The following is a 19414-nucleotide window of genomic DNA, read 5'->3' as shown; positions in this document are numbered from 1 at the left end:
GGTAACTCTATGGAGCTCCTTGAATATTGAAGTAAATAATTAATTTAATATCTATTAATCATTAGGTACAAAAATTAAATGGAAGTGTCTGTGATTTCTAGATTTAAATTTTTTTGTTGTTCGGGTTAATCTTTGGAACGGCTGAACTGCTTTTTAATGGGACTATCACTGGAAGATAGATGAGATTATTGAGCAAAATATTGCCTACTTTTTATTACGAAAAGATACATTGTTCCCGCGGAATTTGTGAAGATTTAATTTTACGTGTACGAAGTGTCGGGCTTCTTTTTTATAAAGTTTGAAATAGATTAGTTATGAAATGACATGCGTTTTGTACTTTGATATTTTTCGTTTGTTGATAAACATTGCACATCGAGTTTGGCTTTAGTATAGTAAGTTAGAGAACCATGATAGCCCAGTGGATATGACCTCTGCCTCCGATTCCTGAGGGTGTGGGTTCGAATCTGGTCCGGGGCACCTCCAATTTTTCAGTTGTGTGCATTTTAAGAAATCCAGTCAGCGTTGTAGACGGTTGGTTTAAGCCCCCTCATTCTGAGAGGAGACTCGAGCTCAGCAGTGAACCGAATATGGGTTGATAGTGATGATTTGATTATACCAAATATTAATTTTAGTGGGTGGCTGTATATAATGTTATTTTAATGCCATAATTCGTCGACCGTAAAAAGTTGTGAACTAGAATACGTTAAGCTCACAACTTTTTACGGTACCGGTAGACGAATTAGGATGTCTGTATATGTATTGGTTGTTCCGGTAAGAACTCTTATAGCGCAATATAGAGTGACACAGCGCCATCTGTTGACCGGTTTATGTTTCAAAGCGATCCAGTAGTTCCAGTGCTTATAGAGTGCAAGAAACAAATAAACAATCAATCTTTCCTGTTAAAAATATTAGAAGATTAACTAACTGACTCAGTAAATGTTGTTTTGCCTTAATAATGTAGGTACCTATTACCTTACCACATGGTTAGGAAAGATATATAGCAATTAGTTCTCAGACATACCGAATCCTATTATAAATGCGAAAGGTCATTATGAAATCTCGAAGACCACTTGACGTACAAAGTTGAAATTTGGCAGGGAGGTAGTCTACAGTTTAGACGTCTACTAAGAAAGGTTTTTGCAAGAGGGCTGGATTTAGAGCGGATAAAGTCGCGGGCGTCCGCTAGTATACTCGTATAACTTCATCATTTTGATGATGTTTCCAGAGTATCGTAGGAGTTTTTGCTAACTTAACAGTATGTACAATAATCTATACTTATAATAAATCTGTTGAGAGATCAATTCTGTACATGAAGTATATTTCCAAAATAACTATCAGGGTGTGGTTAGTGATGCCAAAAATGCAATCAGAAAAAATGTTGTCTGTCTGTCTGTCTATATGTTCTTTATAGAAACAAAAACTACTAGACGGATTTTAACTAAACTTAATACAATTATTCAACATACTCCTGGGCAGGTTATAGTATACTTTTCATTACGCTACGATCAATAGGAGCAGAGCAGTAAAGAGAAATGTTGAGAAAACGGGAGAAGTTACTCAATTTTTTATAACACTCATCACTCATACATAATAAGAAAGTTAACATTATTACCTATTCAATAAAAAAAGAATCATAAAAATCGGTAAAGAAACACCAAAGTTATACATGAAATACGCTAAGCCATCGCGCGTGAATACTAATTCATGCTTTAAGGACTTTAAGGATTATTTTTGTGTAACGGTTGCCGCGCTCGACGCGACTCGCGGTGGGAGGAATAAATAAAGAAGTGCAGCCTTAATGAGTAGGGTAGGGTAGGGTAGGGGTAGGGTAGGTTAGGGGCAGGGTAGGGGTAGGGTAGTGGTAGGGTAGTGGTAGGGTAGGGATAGGGTAGGGTAGGGGTAGGGTAGAGGTAGGTTAGGGTAGGGTAGGATAGGGGTAGTTGAAAGTTTACAACGACTTTCACGCGGACGAAGTCGCGGGCGTCTGCTAGTTTTATATATAAAGGACTAGCAGACGCCGTGTGGTTTCACCAGCCTGGTTTCCTTTCCCGTAGGGATTCGGTGATTAAATATGGCCTATAGCACTCGGGGAAGTGTAGCTTCTCAAGAGTAAAAGAATTTTTCAAATCGGTTCTGTAGTTTCAAAGCCTTTCTTTTGTCTTTACAAGTTAGCCCTTGACTACAATCTCACCTGATGGTAAGTGATGATGCAGTCTAAGATGGAAGCGAGCTAACTTTTTAGAAGCAGGATGAAAATCTACACTCCTTTCGGTTTCTACACATTATCGTACCATAACGCTAAATCGCTTGGCGGTACGTCTTTGCCGGTAGGGTGGTAACTAGTCACCCACCAGCCAGACCTGGACCAATTAAGAAAACTTAAATCGACCCAGCCGCCTCCGTCTTGTAAATCCACCACGCATACCACTACGCCACGTAGTCAAAAATTCTATGCAAACAAACAGACCATCAAATATTTCCTCCTTATAATATTAGTTAGTTAGCTAACTATGGGCCTTATAAGAAGGCTCAAAGTTACCGAGCAGGCGATGGAGCGAGCTATGCTTGTGGTTTCTCTGCGTGATCAAATCAGAAATGAGGAGATCTGCAGACGAACTAAAGTCACTGATATAGTTCAGCGAGTTGCGAAGCTGAAGTGGCAATGGGCAGGCCACATAGTTCGAAGAGCATCGGCTCTTGCCGTTTTTTTTTATTGCTGGCGTTGGGGTCCCAAGGTGCTGGAATGGCGACCGCGCACTGGAAAGCGTAGTGTTGGTCGACACCCCACTAGGTGACCGAAGACATCAAGCGGGTTGCAGGGAGCCGCTGGATGCGTGCGGGTCGAGACCGTTTTGTTTGGAAGTCCATGCAAGAGGCCTATGTCCAGCAGTGGACGTCCATCGGCTGCCAATGATGATGATGATGATAATATTAGTATAGATAGATGTATAAGAGATAAAGAAATATTCTTTGTCCACAGGTGTCTGTACAAACGCCACTGCCCCAAGCGTATCGTCCATAAACAGGATACTGAGGAACAGGGCAGCAGAGAGAGCCGCTGCAGAGTTTGCTCGCGCGGCCGGCTACGGTCTCTACGCTGCGCCGCCTCCATATGGTGGCTTCCCATGGGCTGGCGGCGGCGTCTGGCCCCCAGGCAGCCTCCCCCTACCACCAGGCGTCCCTGCACCAGGTGTGGGAGTCCCACACCCTGACGCTGTGAAGCAAGGCTTCCTTTCGTCAGGACGGGGATTTATTGGTATGTTATGTTATTTGGATTGTCTGATTATAAAATTAGAACACCTAGAATAGCAACCCCGCATTGGAAAATGCAGTGTCGGTAGATTCCTCTTTAGGTGGACCAAGATATTAAACGGCTAAACCGAGTTCAGACGTTTAGGCTGAAAACTGTGTTTGGATATCAAGTTAAGAGAGGACTTTGGCCAGCAGTGCTCAATAGCTCAACAGTTAAGCGGCCCGACTCAGTACCGAGGAGTGGTGGTTTGATCCCCGCCCCTCTGGACTATTGTCGTACACACTCCTAATACAGTATTTCCCTACTAGTTGGCGGAGAATGGGAATATTGGTTATATTTAAAAGATAAATATTTGTTTTATAAAAAAATAACAATGATGAATATTAGAACTACTAGTCTATACTCTCGTTGGTCCAGTTTCTTCTCTAGAAATATTCAGTAAAAATTCTCAATCCGGAGAAACAAGTAAGAGCTGCCTTGGAGAGCTTGTTGAGCAGTTAGTCACTATCATTAATATCTGAGTAGTTGTTAAAGGTTTTAAGATAATCACCCTAACCTGCATTGAAACATCTTGGTGGGTTTAAGTTATCCCCTTCCCTATAGAATGTCTGACCTTGACCTGAGGGAGGCATGAACTTGTGATGAACCGTTGAAATAGACTGATAATATTGATGACGAAGTCCATTGGGTGAACTGATGATATTATTAAAAGTGTCCCAGGGAGTCGCTCGTCACGGGCAGCGTAGGACCAGTTGTGGACCAGCTGATATAATGTTGATGATAATGATTATAATAATAAAATTGCTAAGAAAAGTTATAACGGGAATGTAATTGAATTATTATTTTTAATAGATGTGGATGGTGAAGATTCAGGCTCGTTGGACGGCGAACAACCCAAATTTAGAAGAAACCGTACGACGTTCAGTCCAGATCAACTAGAAGAACTAGAAAAGGAATTTGAAAAATCTCATTACCCCTGCGTATCAACGCGAGAACGGCTAGCTTCTAAGACTTCCCTATCGGAGGCTCGTGTCCAGGTAAATGTTGTTTTCTTCTAACATACTTGAATCAAACTTCATAATTTTTACTTAAATGTACATGCAGATAAACTTATCTCTTTCACATAATCCAATTAATTCGACACCTCATACGCAGGCGTCAACATTGTAATATCTTTAGTCAAATCAGAGCTTTTATTTCATGCTCATTTGCATAAATGAATATTTGTTAACACGATGAGAACGGAATACTAATCAGGTTTATTTACCGTTACTGACAGGTTTGGTTTTCCAACAGACGAGCCAAGTGGAGGCGCCACCAGCGCATGAACCTCCTCAAGCGCGGTGGCGGCTCCCCCTCGCACCGCTTGCCCCACTCCCCCTCCCGCTCCCGTTCGCGTTCTTTGTCCCCCGCGCGCGTCCCCTACCATACCCCCCAGATGGGCGGCGAGAATAGTGCGTTCAAGGCTCTGGCGCACCAGGACCCCAACGCGCTGAAGGCTCTCTCGCAGCAGGCTCAGTTCGACAGTACGACGCTGAAAGCGCTGTCGCAGCAGCAGTTCGACTCGTTCCAGCCGCACCCAGCGCTGGAGAGCAGCGCTTTCAAAGCGCTCGTCCCCAACTCGGCCGCCGCCGCGCTTCTGGCAGCACAATCGATACAATTAGCCCGCGGATACGAATCTCATTCAGATTCCGACGAGGAAATAAACGTCCACGACTCGAGTGACGACGAAGCCGAGAAACAGATTAACAAGACGAGATCTAGATCTAGATCTCCGAGCCCCGAGCGGCGCAGAATAGCGGCCAACGACTTGCCACTACAATTGACTAAACATGACCGTTGATTAGGGTTACAGTTAATTTATTTCATTTGTACTAAGAAAATAATGATTCCTATTGAATGTCGATGTTCCGAATAAATAAATTATGTAAATTATAATCCTAGATTAATTAATTCACGCGTTCGCTTGTAAATTGTTGTAAATAAATATAAGCATTAAGGTTGTCAATAAATGTAAAAGATGGCTATAAATTTAAGTTTGCACAAAGAAACTGATATATTTATACATTTCTTAAATAGATACTTTGAGAACCAGGTTACAATTTGGAAACAGTTTTGTTCAATTTTTAATTGGGACATAAAGTTATCTTGTGCCTACGTAGAAGCAAGGGCAGGCAATATACGAGTATTCATAAAATTGTAACTAATTATTAGTGTTGAATTAGTAAAAACATTAAATTCTCTCTCTAAAAACTTCTAAAAATAATACCAGCTAAAAATTGATATATTGTTGAAAAACTCATAAGAAAGATGAAGCACATAGATTTATGTCCTTAATACTAATATTTCGACTATAAAGTTTTTTGTAGATAATGTATCATAGTACCAAAGTATCATAAAAAGCCTCGTTCTCGTGTTATTTAAAGTTCCTATTATGGATTTATACTTATCATAAACAACATCGTTAGACTACTTGTAATTCCAGATTATTTAATTCTTTGAAATAAATAGCCTATAACAGTACAATTTGAATTTATTCATCATATTTTTATTATGTAGATACCTATGTAAAATGTAGTAAAATACTAGTTAAAATAAATTATTTGTTTAATGCTTACTTATACGTTGTCAAAACCTAAAATGTCTATTTTAGAAACTCAGAACCTCTTTTGTCAAAAATTAAAATTCCAAGCCTTTAAAGTGTAATAAATTATGTAACACTTTAGAGTCCCTTCACACTGATCTTTGAATAAGTATGCAATTTTGTAAAATAAACCGCTCTGACATTACCATCCCGTGAAGTCTACTTTCAGTGTGCATTTTCCGGCCTAAATATCTCAATGAGTTGACAGTTCAGAGAGCAGACTACTACTCTGTATTACCGCATTATTGTCATATATTCTATCCCAACGCAGGCTTTGGGTAATTTTGGGTAAAAAACTAAATAATAAAGTGTCCTTTTAAAAAAAACAGTTAGGTACGTAGTTTCAGTTGCGCCTTGCATACATTCTATAAATACCGACGGTGAATTTTCTTAAACAGTTCTGCCTCCACTAGCCAAGTGGCATGTCGACTCTCTTTCTACGATCGCTAACGCTTCGAAAACTAGAAAGATGTATGAGAACGACATTTGCTATCGACAGGTCACGTGATCAAGATCTGTCATTCCCATAAATTTATCTAGTTTTCGAAATGTTAGCGGTCGTAGAAAGAGAATCGACGTGCTACTTGGCTAGGGTGTCTGGGAAGGGGCTCCAGGAACCATTGTGAAATAAGTTTGTAATACTCGTATTTGACGACAAATGCATTCCGATATAGATTTACAGATTTTTGTTAATAAAACTTTTAGAAAACTTGTGAAAAATATTACAATAGTATCTACAATTGAGTAAACTCATAAAGTCATTAGATGCGCTAGTTCTATAAAGTACGATTCAGACTGATCGTCGAAACGCCGCGGCGCGGAAGAGCCTATTGAGATGGAAACGCGTGTACACTACATCAGTCACTTGATGTATAACTTAAAGTATTTTTTATTTCAACATAGTTTTGCGCTTGAAGACACTTGATAGAAAGCAACAATACGGTCTGGGTTACGTGCTTACCTTGAAATTACACAAGCACTGTTGCAAACTTTAAATGTCGAATTATACATATCAGTAATAATGTTAAAACAATATTCTTTATTGCATTCTACTGCGGTCTTGAGTCGTACTGTAAATTAAAAATCAACATCATCTTTAGCTGTTATTACACTTATTCGTAAATGTAATATAAAATGTAAATTTAAAAATGATACCTATGTATTATATACGTAATCGTGTTGTGTATATATTGTTAAGCTTTCTTAAGCACTGTGAACTATTTATTAATAGACAGATGTTATTATTAATGTGAAAATGTAGGCAATTTACATACGTACCTATGAAAACATTGAAATAAAGTTTATTGAAAGTACATATCTTGTTTTTATTTGGTAGATGACTTGATGAGTATTACAACAGCGAAGTTGTTTAATTGGCAAAATACAGTAAAATATCAGGGAGTTCTTGAGTTTATGCCATGAAGTATTGCTGAAAATTAAAACATGGCAGACAATGGCGTAGCTACCCAGGGACTAGGCGGTGCAATGCACCGGGGCTCTCAAGCTCAGGGGCCCTCTAATCCTTACCAGAAAATCGTGATTGAACTTAACTTTAACATTTTTTTTATTCGCACCAGGGCCCTTGGTTACCTAGATACGCTACTGACGGAAGACCGATGTATTAATAAGTTGATGTGTAAGATAATTTAAACTCTTATTGTCACAATATTTAATGGTATTAAACTGCCGACCGACAGTGCCAATGATTTTGTTTCACGTAAAGTAGGTATTTCAAATTATTCTACTTCGTCGTCATCAACCCATATTCGGCTCACTGCTGAGCTCGAGTCTCCTCTCAGAATGAGAGGGGTTAGGCCAATAGTCCACCACGCTGGCCCAATGCGGATTGGCAGACTTCACACACGCAGAGAATTAAGAAAATTCTCTGGTATGTAGGTTTCCTCACGATGTTTTCCTTCACCGATTGAGACACGTGATATTTAATTTTTTAAAAATGCACACAACTGAAAAGTTGGAGGTGCATGCCCCGGACCGGATTCGAACCCACATCCTCCGGAATCGGAGGCAGAGGTCATATCCACTGGGCTATCACGGCTCTACTGGGCTATCACGGCTCTCTATTCTACTTACTGGAACGAAATATCAAACCACTACATAAACGCAACATATAGACGCGCAGTGTGAACAACCATAAAGAGACGGATAGAAAACCCAGACGACAACGATGATGACGTAAGTATAAATACTTGTATAAATAGCAATTTAGTAAAACCATATTTAATAATCTTGATTATTCAAGAACTCATCCATATGCTGACGTTTCTGAACCAGCGAAGTTATTTGATATAGGTAGGTACGTTGTCGCAAACGGCCGCACTGTTGAAGAATAGGTACAATAACAGCAAAAAGTCACTGAACATGATACGATTGTGTGACAGAATATTGCTTGCATAAAGGTTCGCGCACATAGGGTGCATCGCAGCACAATGCTTTAAAACTTATATAATATCTAAATCTATGTAAAATGTATATTTTACATAGTCATTTAAAATCCTTACAAAAGTAAAATAAAGATAAAAAGATTCGTTCTAAATTTCATCTAGGATCCTAGAATAGGATGACCTAGCAAATAAATATGGCACAGATCTTTTTATCCTGATACTCTTACGGGCTGGTGTAACTGCGGGGCAGTGCTATATACCTAGGTCATATACATAATATACAGACTAGCAGACGCCACGCGGTATCAGCCCGCGTTGTTCCCGTTGCGGTGAAGAAATAAAATATAGCCTATGTTCATCAGACATACTGTACGATACTATTACTGAAAGAATTTTTCAAATCGGTCTAGTAGAAACTACTATTCAATGCAAAAAAACAAACAAACAGTCAAAGTTCATGTATTTAAATTAGATTTAGTTTACAAGCACTTTCGAAACGTAAGTAAATCAAATATTTCCTCTTTATTATATAAATATAATTAAGTGGGTATAGATAACTGACTGACTGACTGACTACAATCAACGGACAAACCAAAATCACCACGTAAAGACTAAAGAAGAAAACTTCATTTTATAATCTTTATGATATAGATAATGATGAAAGGTATAAACGTTAAACTTTATTAATTTTACGTCAACAATGGCGAAGGTGTCTGCTAGTATATATTAAAAATATAGCCATCAATTCATGCATAATTATTAATATTTATAAATTATAAATGTTGTATAGATTAGCGCAAGTAGTAAGTTTTTGTAATACGATGCGGTGCGACTAGAATAAATGAGAGCGAGCGAACCTTAAATATTAAATTTGATAATATGATACAAAGCATAACTGTATTTAACAATCAATATGTCATTGATTTCAATGAGTGCGCGTTTCAATAAGGCAAATGTGAAGGAAAATTTAAAAAAAAATTAAAGATTACCGGCAAAATCTCTCTTTATCTTGCCTGAAGACTTTGGCCTTACTAGAACTGCAGTAACTAGAAGTTCTATATTTGAACGGGTATCTAAAGCTGCTCTAACAGGATCTTATCAAATATGGCTAGGCAGGGCGATAAACACGAGCGGAGAAGCGGAGTGTTAGTCGATTGTCAAGGATTTCCTTAACCCTACACCCGTTGGTCACAAGTCCGGGCATCGGCTCGGAATTTTTCTCTCTGCCACACTATGGACTTGGCACCCACAAGGTGATCTCACGCAATGCTAAGATATTCGTCTCTTTACAAAATCTACCTTTAAGGTTTGAGGGGGGACCACTGAATAAAACCAGGGAACTAGTTGAAATAGTTTTTAGATCATGCAGTCATTAGAACTGATCGTGATCACACGTTTGGCTTTGGTCTAGAAAAACAAAAATCTTTAGAAATCAGGGAAATCATCGCAGTTGACTGTTAACATGATAAGAATCAATAAAATAATTAACGAATTTCATTATAGATACTATCTATCCAAAGATTCCAAAAACTTAAAAAAAGAGAGAGAAATCTTACAAATATAATGGATATAGGGAGAAAAAACATGACGGTATCCTGTAATTACGACACGCATCTTGTACATCCTGACAATAGCCTTTAACTCGTAACTACAACAATCGAATCATTCGAGACAATTATCCTTTTTTCCGGCAATCATTAAAAGCGCCGAATCGATCTTCCCGGATATCGATAATCGAAACGATTTTCACAAAAAGATGATTGAGGAACATCTTCATTGACAGATACTAAATCATAAAAGAAATAAGTAAGTTCCTCAAAAGTAACTTTTAACAGAAGTTTGAATATTTAAAGTAGGTACCTACTGAAAGCCATATTGTGGAAGAGATAAAACTACTACTATAAACTTGTTTTGCAATTATTGTAGAGTCTGTATTAACAAAAGTTCTGTGAGTTCTTCTAAAAATATTATCTCTTTTATATAAGGCGTTTTGAATTCCAATAAAACACTAAACTAACACCGATTTTTTTGAAAACTAAATGAAATCTTTATTGTTGGTCAAATTAATCTCCTTAATTACTAATTGGAAAGCATGCTTGGAGTAATAAGAGCAGTAAGACGTCAAAAAGAGAACTTTAATAAGTCTGTGTATATGGACTTATAATCGTTAGATATTAGGAAATCATATATTATGTTTTAATAATATTAGATTACTTGATATTAGGTAGGTATTTCTATTAAAGCACGGGTTAGTTACAACATTTAACACTCAAGAACGGCTGGACCGATCTGGATAACTTGTACAGAGATAGAATAGTCCTGGAAATTTGTGGTGTCGACTTACAGAAGCGAAACCCTAACTTCATATTTGGTAAGTACTTTAAATCTATTTAATTTCTCAATTGTAACAAAGAATGGTTACCTAAACGAACATTAGCATTTACACCGTAACAAAGCATTCAGCCGTCTCTTATTAGTCCTCACACATATTTGTACAAATTGCGTCCATACGCGGTGCTTTAGTGAGTTTCTTGTAAGCGTTTCCCGTAGGAACGATCAGAACGCTGTTCGCAGTGCCAGTGCCGCTCGGCGCTTCAAACGGCGCACAAAATTTATTGTTATTGGATCGGGTCGCGTACATGCATCCACACTCCGCGGCTATCACGACCGTACAACTTTATCTTGGTGCTGCACTATTCTGAATAAACTGAGTGCCCCGAACGTGTTGCGCTCGACTTTTATGTGGCATTTGGTCAACTGCTGAGTGACATCCGAGATTTATGCCGCCTTTATACAAATTACGGAGCTTTTGGATCTAAATATTGAAACGTGAGAATCATACATGCTATACTTAGATGTGAATACGGCCTTTTGACGGCCTCCGTGGTGCAGTGGTATGCGCGGTGGATTTATAAGATGGAGGTCCTGGGTTCGATCCCCGGCTAGACCGATTGAAGTTTTCTTAATTGTTCCAGGTCTAGCTGGGAGACTTCGGCCGTGGCTAGTTAACACTTTACCGGCAAAGACGTACCGCCAAGCGATTTAGCGTTCCGGTACGATGCCGTGTATAAACCGAAAGGAGTGTGGATTTTCATCCTCCTCCTAACGAGTTAGCCCGCTTCCATCTTTGATTGCATCATCACTTACCATCAGGTGAGATTGTAATCAAGGGCTAACTTGTAAATAATAAAAAAAAAAATATAACAAGCCCTTATGAACAATTTACATGACACTTGTAAAATGAGTTGTTTTTAGCATAGGCCTCCTCTTCCAGATGGAAGAAGATCTTCCATAGTTTGCGATCGCGACCTTGTCTCTTCCAAAGTGCTCCTGCTGCCATTTTCCATTTTTGTCAGATTATCTTCTTATCTTTAGAATGGCCTATCCTATCTCATTTTGTCTTTATGGTGATAGGTAATTATACCTATAGATGTTAACAAACATTAGAAATGCGATAGAATGCAAAAATTACGTGTTTAACTAAGAGCCTCCTTTTTTAAAGTCGGTTAGAAATTCGACAATCATTACGCATTCGGGGCTTTAACGCTTCCTCTAGAATAAGATAGGTATTTAATTTAATAGTCATAATAAGATTTACTCTAAACTTCATAACTGCTTAATTAACATGTGAATAACAAAGTAAAAACAAAGTCCTGCATGTAAAGCAAAATGCATTTTCCAACTTCATCGTCCGATAATTTAAAATTTATAGTTACCCATAAAAAAGGCAGATAATATCGTAGGTAGTTCCATAAAACCATGAGCAGATCCAAAATGTAAGCACATTAAGTTATCGTTCAAATTATCTCGATGTGTGTTACAATATTTATTTGTTTCTCACTCGGGGACGAGGATTCGGTGATTGTGGGCAGAGTGTTCTCTCCCAATTAGGTGGTTATTGACGTTTTACTGTTATCAGCTAAATCTTTGAGAGATGTGCCGTATTCATAGTGATGTCCTAAAATTTCGATACAAAAGTAAACATTTTGCAGATGTTCTTTTATGTATATTTCGATGCTCTTATACGAAATACTAGTTAAAGAATTAAAGAGTTTTACGTATCACAGAATGTTAAAACTTTAGACCAAAATATAACATCAACTTAGTGTGTAATTTCTTTATAGGTACATAGGAGTAGAGTCGTATACCATAAAAAGTTACGCTCATTAAAATACCTGTAATCTTGGCTCGCAGGCAATATTTTCTAGTATGACTAAGAAAAGGTACCTAAACACCTACTCTTGAACGTATTAGCGTTAAAAAAAAATAACCTAGTGAAGACAATATTCTATAGCAATTGCCAAAATAAGATTTGGGTATATAGATATATTTTTGCCATGTAATACGGACTACAGATATGCAGTTGTAACTGTACAGTCGAACTGTTCAATTAAAACGTCCGTGTGTAGGCAAAAATGAAGACTGTACAGGGAACTGTACAGTTATACTACATCTAATTGATGATTTTTGTAGAAATTTTAATTAGACACAGTACCTACAGTTAAGACTACGTAGTTAAAGCTAAGCTTAGCGAAACTTTCATTTTACTAACAATAAACTCTATATCTAGGTACTAGTAATTGTAACTCACATTTCTTTTCCAAGGATTTTATATATTTATTTTACGCGGGATCGGTCTACACATACGGTTAAATATCCACTAAGTCTAAAGTCGACATTTATCCCTAAAAGGGAAGCTGTTAATAGAGTCATTCAACGTTACCGGCCGAATTATCTACAAAGAGAGAAGTCGGTCCGTATCGGTCGGAAATATAAATTTATTTGGTGGTTGTCGCAGAGACACGGGCGCCCGCGCCTCTATCTCACCGCGTAATCTTGAACATTGGCGTTAAAGAATTTAAATTATACGCCGATACAAATGAACAGGCGACCCCGACATATTTATTGCTTTAATCCAAATTATATTGACTAGTTTCTTCGGATTTCGAAAAATTGACGCCTGATTTGTTCTATTATACAGACATTGATGCGACTGTTAGCACACAATTGGATGTGAACGAGTCCATTTAGTTACGATATACGTTTCTTCACCATTTCGGTATTTTCAATAGCAAACAACATATTTATTTCCTCAGATGTTTAGGTATAAGCTACCTATACGCTCACAATTTTAGTGTCTAGTTATAATGTAACATTTTGAATCAAATTTTTAACCATGGTGATAATTTACGTATTCGTGATGTATATTGTTAATATGTTTTTAAACTAAAATTGTCACTGCTTTCATTAGGGATCAAATCTTTCGAGAAGATCGTTATATAACAGTACATTTATATTAAAATAATAAATTAAACTTCTATGCTATTTTATTTCTTTATGTCTCTTTTGATCGTAAGTCGTTTTGTAAAAGATATATCACGTCGGTGTTATAAATTCCATTACTAATATTTCACTTTGCCAGGTACTAATTAAGCGTTGCGGGCAAATCGAGCATGCGCATTGATTGGACTTGCCTGAAGACACTATTAGTGGTGTTACAATAATTCACTTTAATTGTGCAGAATATCTGAGATGTAATTGATATAAAATTAATAAAAATGATACAATATATTTTGTTTTTCATGCTTAATGATTTAATAAATTACATTTTGTTTATTATATAGCTTTTATTTTAGATTGGTCAAAATGCGCAAAACATCATAAACAGTATCACACTCGGATGAAACTTAATGAATTTCATATCATACACAAACACAGGGACATCTTCGCCTCATTGGATATTAAGTCAGGTGTACGTTCAGTTTCAGAGTTACATAATAGCATGCTTATCTTATTGGCAATATAGTTATTTGTATTTAAATTTGTACGTGACATATCTAGTGAATTCGTAGGGCTGTGATATCTTGCATATTTAATACGCAAGAAAGATAGTCCATTCAGAGACTAGTCTTTAGAGTCGGGTAATCGACTAATCAGGCCTCTGGCTAAAACATGTTTCTACTTGGAGTAGTAACTGAGAGCTTCATTACAGAAATAATAAATACATTGGAGTACTCAACTATCTCGAAATTCATTATTGCCAGCATCATAACGTGTCTATCTAGTAAGCATGATTCGTAGCTTTCGTTTTTCCTCTAAAACCTTTTTCAATTCGAGTATTTCCTTCGATGCAGATATTTCACGAGGATTACTTATACACTTTTTCTTTTGTAGTTGTTTCAGACTTGCACGTTCCACTATAAAGTTTTTATTAGATTTTTTAGTTTCTTCTAGTTCACGCTTAGCAGCTTCCTTTCTTTGTTTTATATGTGTCTTCTTTTTTTCTAGCTCTTCTTTAAGTCCGACTTTTAAAAAACCTAATCTTTCTTGTAATTCAGCCATTGACATCTCACAAAGGAACCCTAGTCCAGATGATTCTGTTAAATCAATAATTTTTGGAACTTTAGCTTTTTTAGCAATCAATGCAAGGATTTTAATTTCTTTTATCATTTTTATTCTACGGTCTAAATTTTCTTGTTTTTCTTTCATAGCTCTTGACAGCAATTCTTCAGACTCTTTTCTTTTTTTATCAGCAATTTCTTTCTTTTTCATAGTAACATTGTGCTTAGCATGAAGCATTTCCAATTCAATTAACGACAATTTTTCTACTTGTTTCCTGTTTTTTTCCATTTCTTCTTTCTTCCATCTTTCAATCTCTTCTTCCCATGAATGCTTTTCTTTCAAAAACATTTCATGTTTTTTTTTATTATCATCATGAAGTTTTTTTTTAGCAATAACAGCTTCTTCATAAGATATTTGTCCTAATAAATGTTTTTTTTTAATATCGAGTAATCTTTTTCTTTCCTTTTCTTGCCGATCATGTTCTTCAATTTCTTCAATCTTTAAAGTATCCCGGCAACTTGTTAGTAAATTTTGTAACCACTGAACTTCTTCTTTTTCTGATATTTCTATCCTTTTATTCAGCCTTCTAACTGTAGTTGCGGTATCTTTTACGATCGGTTGAGTGGTACAATTTAAAAGTCTTTGTTTTTCTTTTGGAACTGTCCTAAGAGATTTATTTTCAATTTCGTCTCTGATATTTGTAATTTTTTTATAATATTGATCTGACTTTCCTTGAGCAAAGTGGTAATCTTTTGCCTTAATTTCTTTAAGTAAATCTAAACCTTTTTGTTTATTATTTTCATGGATTTCTTTAAGCTTTTCGTCAATAACGCTTTTTGTTAACATCTTTTTTCCTTTCTGGTTCAAAGAGTTAGGTGGAGTTTCGGGAATTGTTGGTTTTCTAGAGTGGTCAACTTCACCAGAGTGGACTTCTTTTCTACAGTGGTCTTCTTTACCCTTTCTATTAAGCACATTTGGTTGAATGGGTATCGTCGGTAACTTTATTTTTCTACTTTCAATTTTTTTTACATATTGTGCATAATTATGACCCATTTCACTTATGTAAGGTTGCCAAGTAAATAAAGGATTTATTATTCTTTCACTTATAAAGTTTATGTCATAATGAGTTTGTGCAATCTGCGATATAAACGTTAATACTTCATTATTACTCAAAAACGCCGTGAAAATGTTTAACAGTGACTTACTTAAGTTGAAAAAGCATTTATATAGAAGGTGCATGTCCGAGGGAGTGAGATGAAAAATTACCGCATTCAGTTGAATCATAAAATAATCACAATCCTCTTCAGACAGCTCTTCAGTTAAGTGGGATACCATATCTCTTAGGAAAGGGCCGTGTTTTTGAAAACTTAGAAAATTTTCTACTATCCAGGAAATTTTTGAATCATCTATTGAGTCTGGACATTTTTCGATGTACATTTTCATATATTCTTGTGGTGATAATTCCTTGGAAGCTTCAAAATCAATTATAATATTTCGTAATACTTTGATATTAGTTGATGTATAGTAATAAACCATAATATAAAGGTCATCTGAGAGTATAAACAGCAGAAACGAAATCAAAACTTGACACAAAATACATACGGGACTCGTACAAGACAAATAATTTTGGTGACAGCCTACATTTTTAAATGACTCGCCAGTATTTCGTTTTGTCGTACAATTAGTAAAAACTCATTTGTATCCTTTTTGTCAGTGGCGGATTTAACCTCTTTCATTTTCTTTTCATGACAAAAAGTATCTTAGGATCTTCTTCTTAGTAAGATCTCTTTACCAAGTCTCATTTCAATTCATTCAGTATTTTTGGCTTCAGTATCGATTATATAGTACCCTCGAATAATAATTTACTTAACTTCAATGTACAGAATTGGACCAGGACCTGTAACAATTTTTTTTTATAAGTATAGTAATTAATTTTGAGAGAAAGCTCGTGCTCAGCAGTGAGCCAAATATGCGTTGATAATGATGAAGTAAATGTAAAAATTATTTAATATGATTGTCAACTAGGGTATCATGTCCGTAGGGGCGGTAAAAATGTAACAGCATACTGGCCAACTGATAAATCCGCCACTGCTTCTCGTAAGACAGAACATTTCAATGTTATTTCTATCACAAGATGAAGATGTTTATTCATAAAGACCTTCTTTTTCTATGATCTGTACTTCTGTACAAATTTTATATAATAACTCATTAAATAAGTAATCAAAAATTAAACATTTTTGCTAATAAATACAAAATGTATGGTTCGATGTTTCATGTTTTTTACTAATTCTAGATGAATTGAAATGATTCCCTCGAGCCCTACGCGCCTTTCACCTTTAAGATGCATGTTAGAACCACAGCATAACCTTACTCTAGGACCTTATGCTGAGCTTAGCTTTTTAAAAGTTTATAAAACCATGTTTAATTTACAACCTGGGGCGCTCTGGTACTTCCTCAATCTCCTTACAACGTTATCTTCTAGCAGTGTACCGTCGTAAGTATTTAATTAAGTAGCTGGTCTGTTTTCGCCGAGGCTGTCATTAATCAATCACTCCGAAGCAAAGCTATTTATTCGACAGCTCGACACCTCAAGTAGGAACGTTTCAAACAAAGTGCAAGTCACAAAAGACCTCTTAAAATATAATAATCGTGTTAAAGACAACCATAAAGACCATATTCGATTAGAAGGAATTTTAAACAGGTTCCTGTCTTGTTATCTTCACGCTATTGTCGGTGAGCTACGTGTCATGTCGATCTGTGCGTTTTCATTCTCTTTATAATTACTCTCGCATCGTTTTGTCGGTGTAGACCAAGAGCTTTCGAGTTTTTGCTGTGGGAATGCTCGGTTTTTCTATGAGCTACTTTTTTAGTTTGCTCTGTGAGTATATGTTTGTATGAGACAAATCTTGGAAGTGAATCTTGCTCTTATTTAACTTGCCCTGTAAGTATGTCTTTGTTAGTCAAATCATGTAAACTAATTTTCGTCTTTCACTCTCATCTCACTGTCTTGTCCCGTCTTTTACAAACTTATTTTTTTTTTTTAATAAAGAATATTTGCCATATCTTTTATAATATGACCAATACTCCCATTCCCCTCCAACTAGTCGGGAAAGACTGTCCTAGGAGTGGGTACGACAATTGGTACATTTATTGGTCTCGTGATAACGATTCTGTTGTCTTATGTAGTATACTTGAAGTAAACATTACGTTTCATCTTATAGTCTGGCAAGTTCGTTATGGCAAGCCCCTGATATGCGGGCGACGGGAGGAAAGACTGCGCGGCTGTGAAATCGTGCGTGCGGGGAAGTGAGGTGCATCAGTCGTGGGTTTTTCATTCATCGCAAAGTTGCCAAGCTATAGAAATATTTGAAACAAAATATCATGCAGATCCCGTTAATTTTATATGGACTTAGCTATTTTTACCGGTTTACACCGTAAAATGATTACCTTTAATAATACTAGTCGAATGAAAAAAGTTTGTAGAATTGATGTTAGTTTTACGAACTTTGGCTCTTTTTGGTAACTCCCGAAGGGAATATTTTGTCCGCCATTGTATTATGTGTATTAAACACGGATCAAACTGTAACCTTTTATTTATGAACGTACATGAAGGATTTGCGCTCTTTATCAGTAGGTGATTCACAGGAACTAATTTATATATTTAGTCGAAATAATACCTATATTCGGCTCACTGGTGAGCCGAATATGGGTCCACCACGCTGGCCCAATGCGCATTGGCAGACTTCACACACGTAGAGAAAATTCTCTGGTAGGCAGGTTTCCGCAACTCACAAACTCTGAAATCGGAGGCAGAGGTCATATTCACAGGGCTATCACTGTTCATATCAGTAGTCTATACTGTGCTTTAATATATCAGACAGTTAGATATCCTTTTGAATTTACATATGAAAGGTAAAGAGTATAAGTATATCTCTGGTTAGTACTCGTAAGCATCATTCCGTTCGGATAAGAGGAGCCGGTGGCTTATTGATTCTGTCAAAATCAATTCAACTTTGAACACAAATCAATTTGAACACAATATTAGCTGTCAGAGCACGTCAAATTATCGCCCTTCATTAACGGACACGGGTGTTCTTTCTCACGTTTGATAAATGTCTGATATGAATACAATTCAAAGGTTTCATCCATTGTACGTAGTTTCTTCGGAGTTGTAAATTGTAGTGTGATTAAAATACGATACAGTGTGGTGATTTTCAAAAATAGACATCTATTGAGTGATAGTGGCTCATTAACTAACAATTGCATGATCCAGCTTCAATCACGATGTCCTACCTACGAGTCCTGAATCAAGCTATTTATTACTAAGCTATTATATTTTCTTAGATATGTGGATATGACCTCTTTCTTCGATTTTGGAAGAGCGTAGGTCCGAATCCGGTCCGGGACATGCACCTCCAAGTTTTCAGTTGTGTGCCTTTTAAGAATTTAAATATCACGTGTCTCTAACGGTAAAGCATAGTGAGAAAACGTGCATACCAGAGAATTTTCTTAGTTTTATAGGTGTTTGAAGTCTGCCAATCCGCATTGGGCCAGCATGGTGGACTAAGGCCTAACCCCTATCATCCTGAGAAGAGACTCAGAAGAGACAATGAGCCGGTTATGGGTTGTTAATGATGATGATGATTCTTTATTGTAAAAAAAAATTAGTGAAAATTCTCAACCGGGAGTTGAGAAGTTGGTGGGTTCACACCCTCGTGCCTCGGAGAGCACGTTAAGCCGTTGGTCCCGTTCCTTCTGCCCATCTTCTTCTGC

The 19414-nt window shown here is 36.8% G+C and overlaps 2 protein-coding genes across 3 annotated transcripts in view; one reads left to right on the top strand and one right to left on the bottom strand.

Annotated features, from left to right (window-relative positions):
• LOC112055116 (paired box protein Pax-6-like) overlaps positions 1–7210 on the top strand; it is a 60807-nt gene extending 53597 nt beyond the window's left edge. For both annotated transcript variants that reach the window (XM_052882095.1, XM_052882093.1), the window contains exons 4-6: positions 2981–3256; positions 4106–4290; positions 4533–7210. In XM_052882095.1, the coding sequence (XP_052738055.1) occupies positions 2981–3256; positions 4106–4290; positions 4533–5096 (1025 nt within the window). In that variant the 3' untranslated portion in view covers positions 5097–7210. The remainder of the gene's footprint in view (positions 1–2980; positions 3257–4105; positions 4291–4532) is intronic.
• A 7146-nt stretch (positions 7211–14356) lies between these two features.
• LOC112056010 (cilia- and flagella-associated protein 99-like) lies at positions 14357–16177 on the bottom strand. Its single transcript, XM_024096331.2, has one exon. The coding sequence runs from the start codon at positions 16175–16177 to the stop codon at positions 14357–14359; it is 1821 nt and encodes a 606-aa protein (XP_023952099.2).
• Between the last annotated feature and the right edge of the window lie 3237 nt (positions 16178–19414).

The sequence above is a fragment of the Bicyclus anynana genome, chromosome 6 (genome assembly GCF_947172395.1).
Source record: "Bicyclus anynana chromosome 6, ilBicAnyn1.1, whole genome shotgun sequence".
NCBI classification, from domain to species: Eukaryota; Metazoa; Arthropoda; class Insecta; order Lepidoptera; family Nymphalidae; genus Bicyclus; species Bicyclus anynana.
Note: the sequence above shows the minus strand (reverse complement) of the source record. Positions and strands in the feature narration are given on the sequence as shown.

Bases quoted from the DNA above. Each gene is read 5' to 3' on its own strand.
- LOC112056010 (XM_024096331.2), bottom strand. From the start codon at position 16,177: ATGGTTTATTACTATACATCAACTAATATCAAAGTATTACGAAATATT.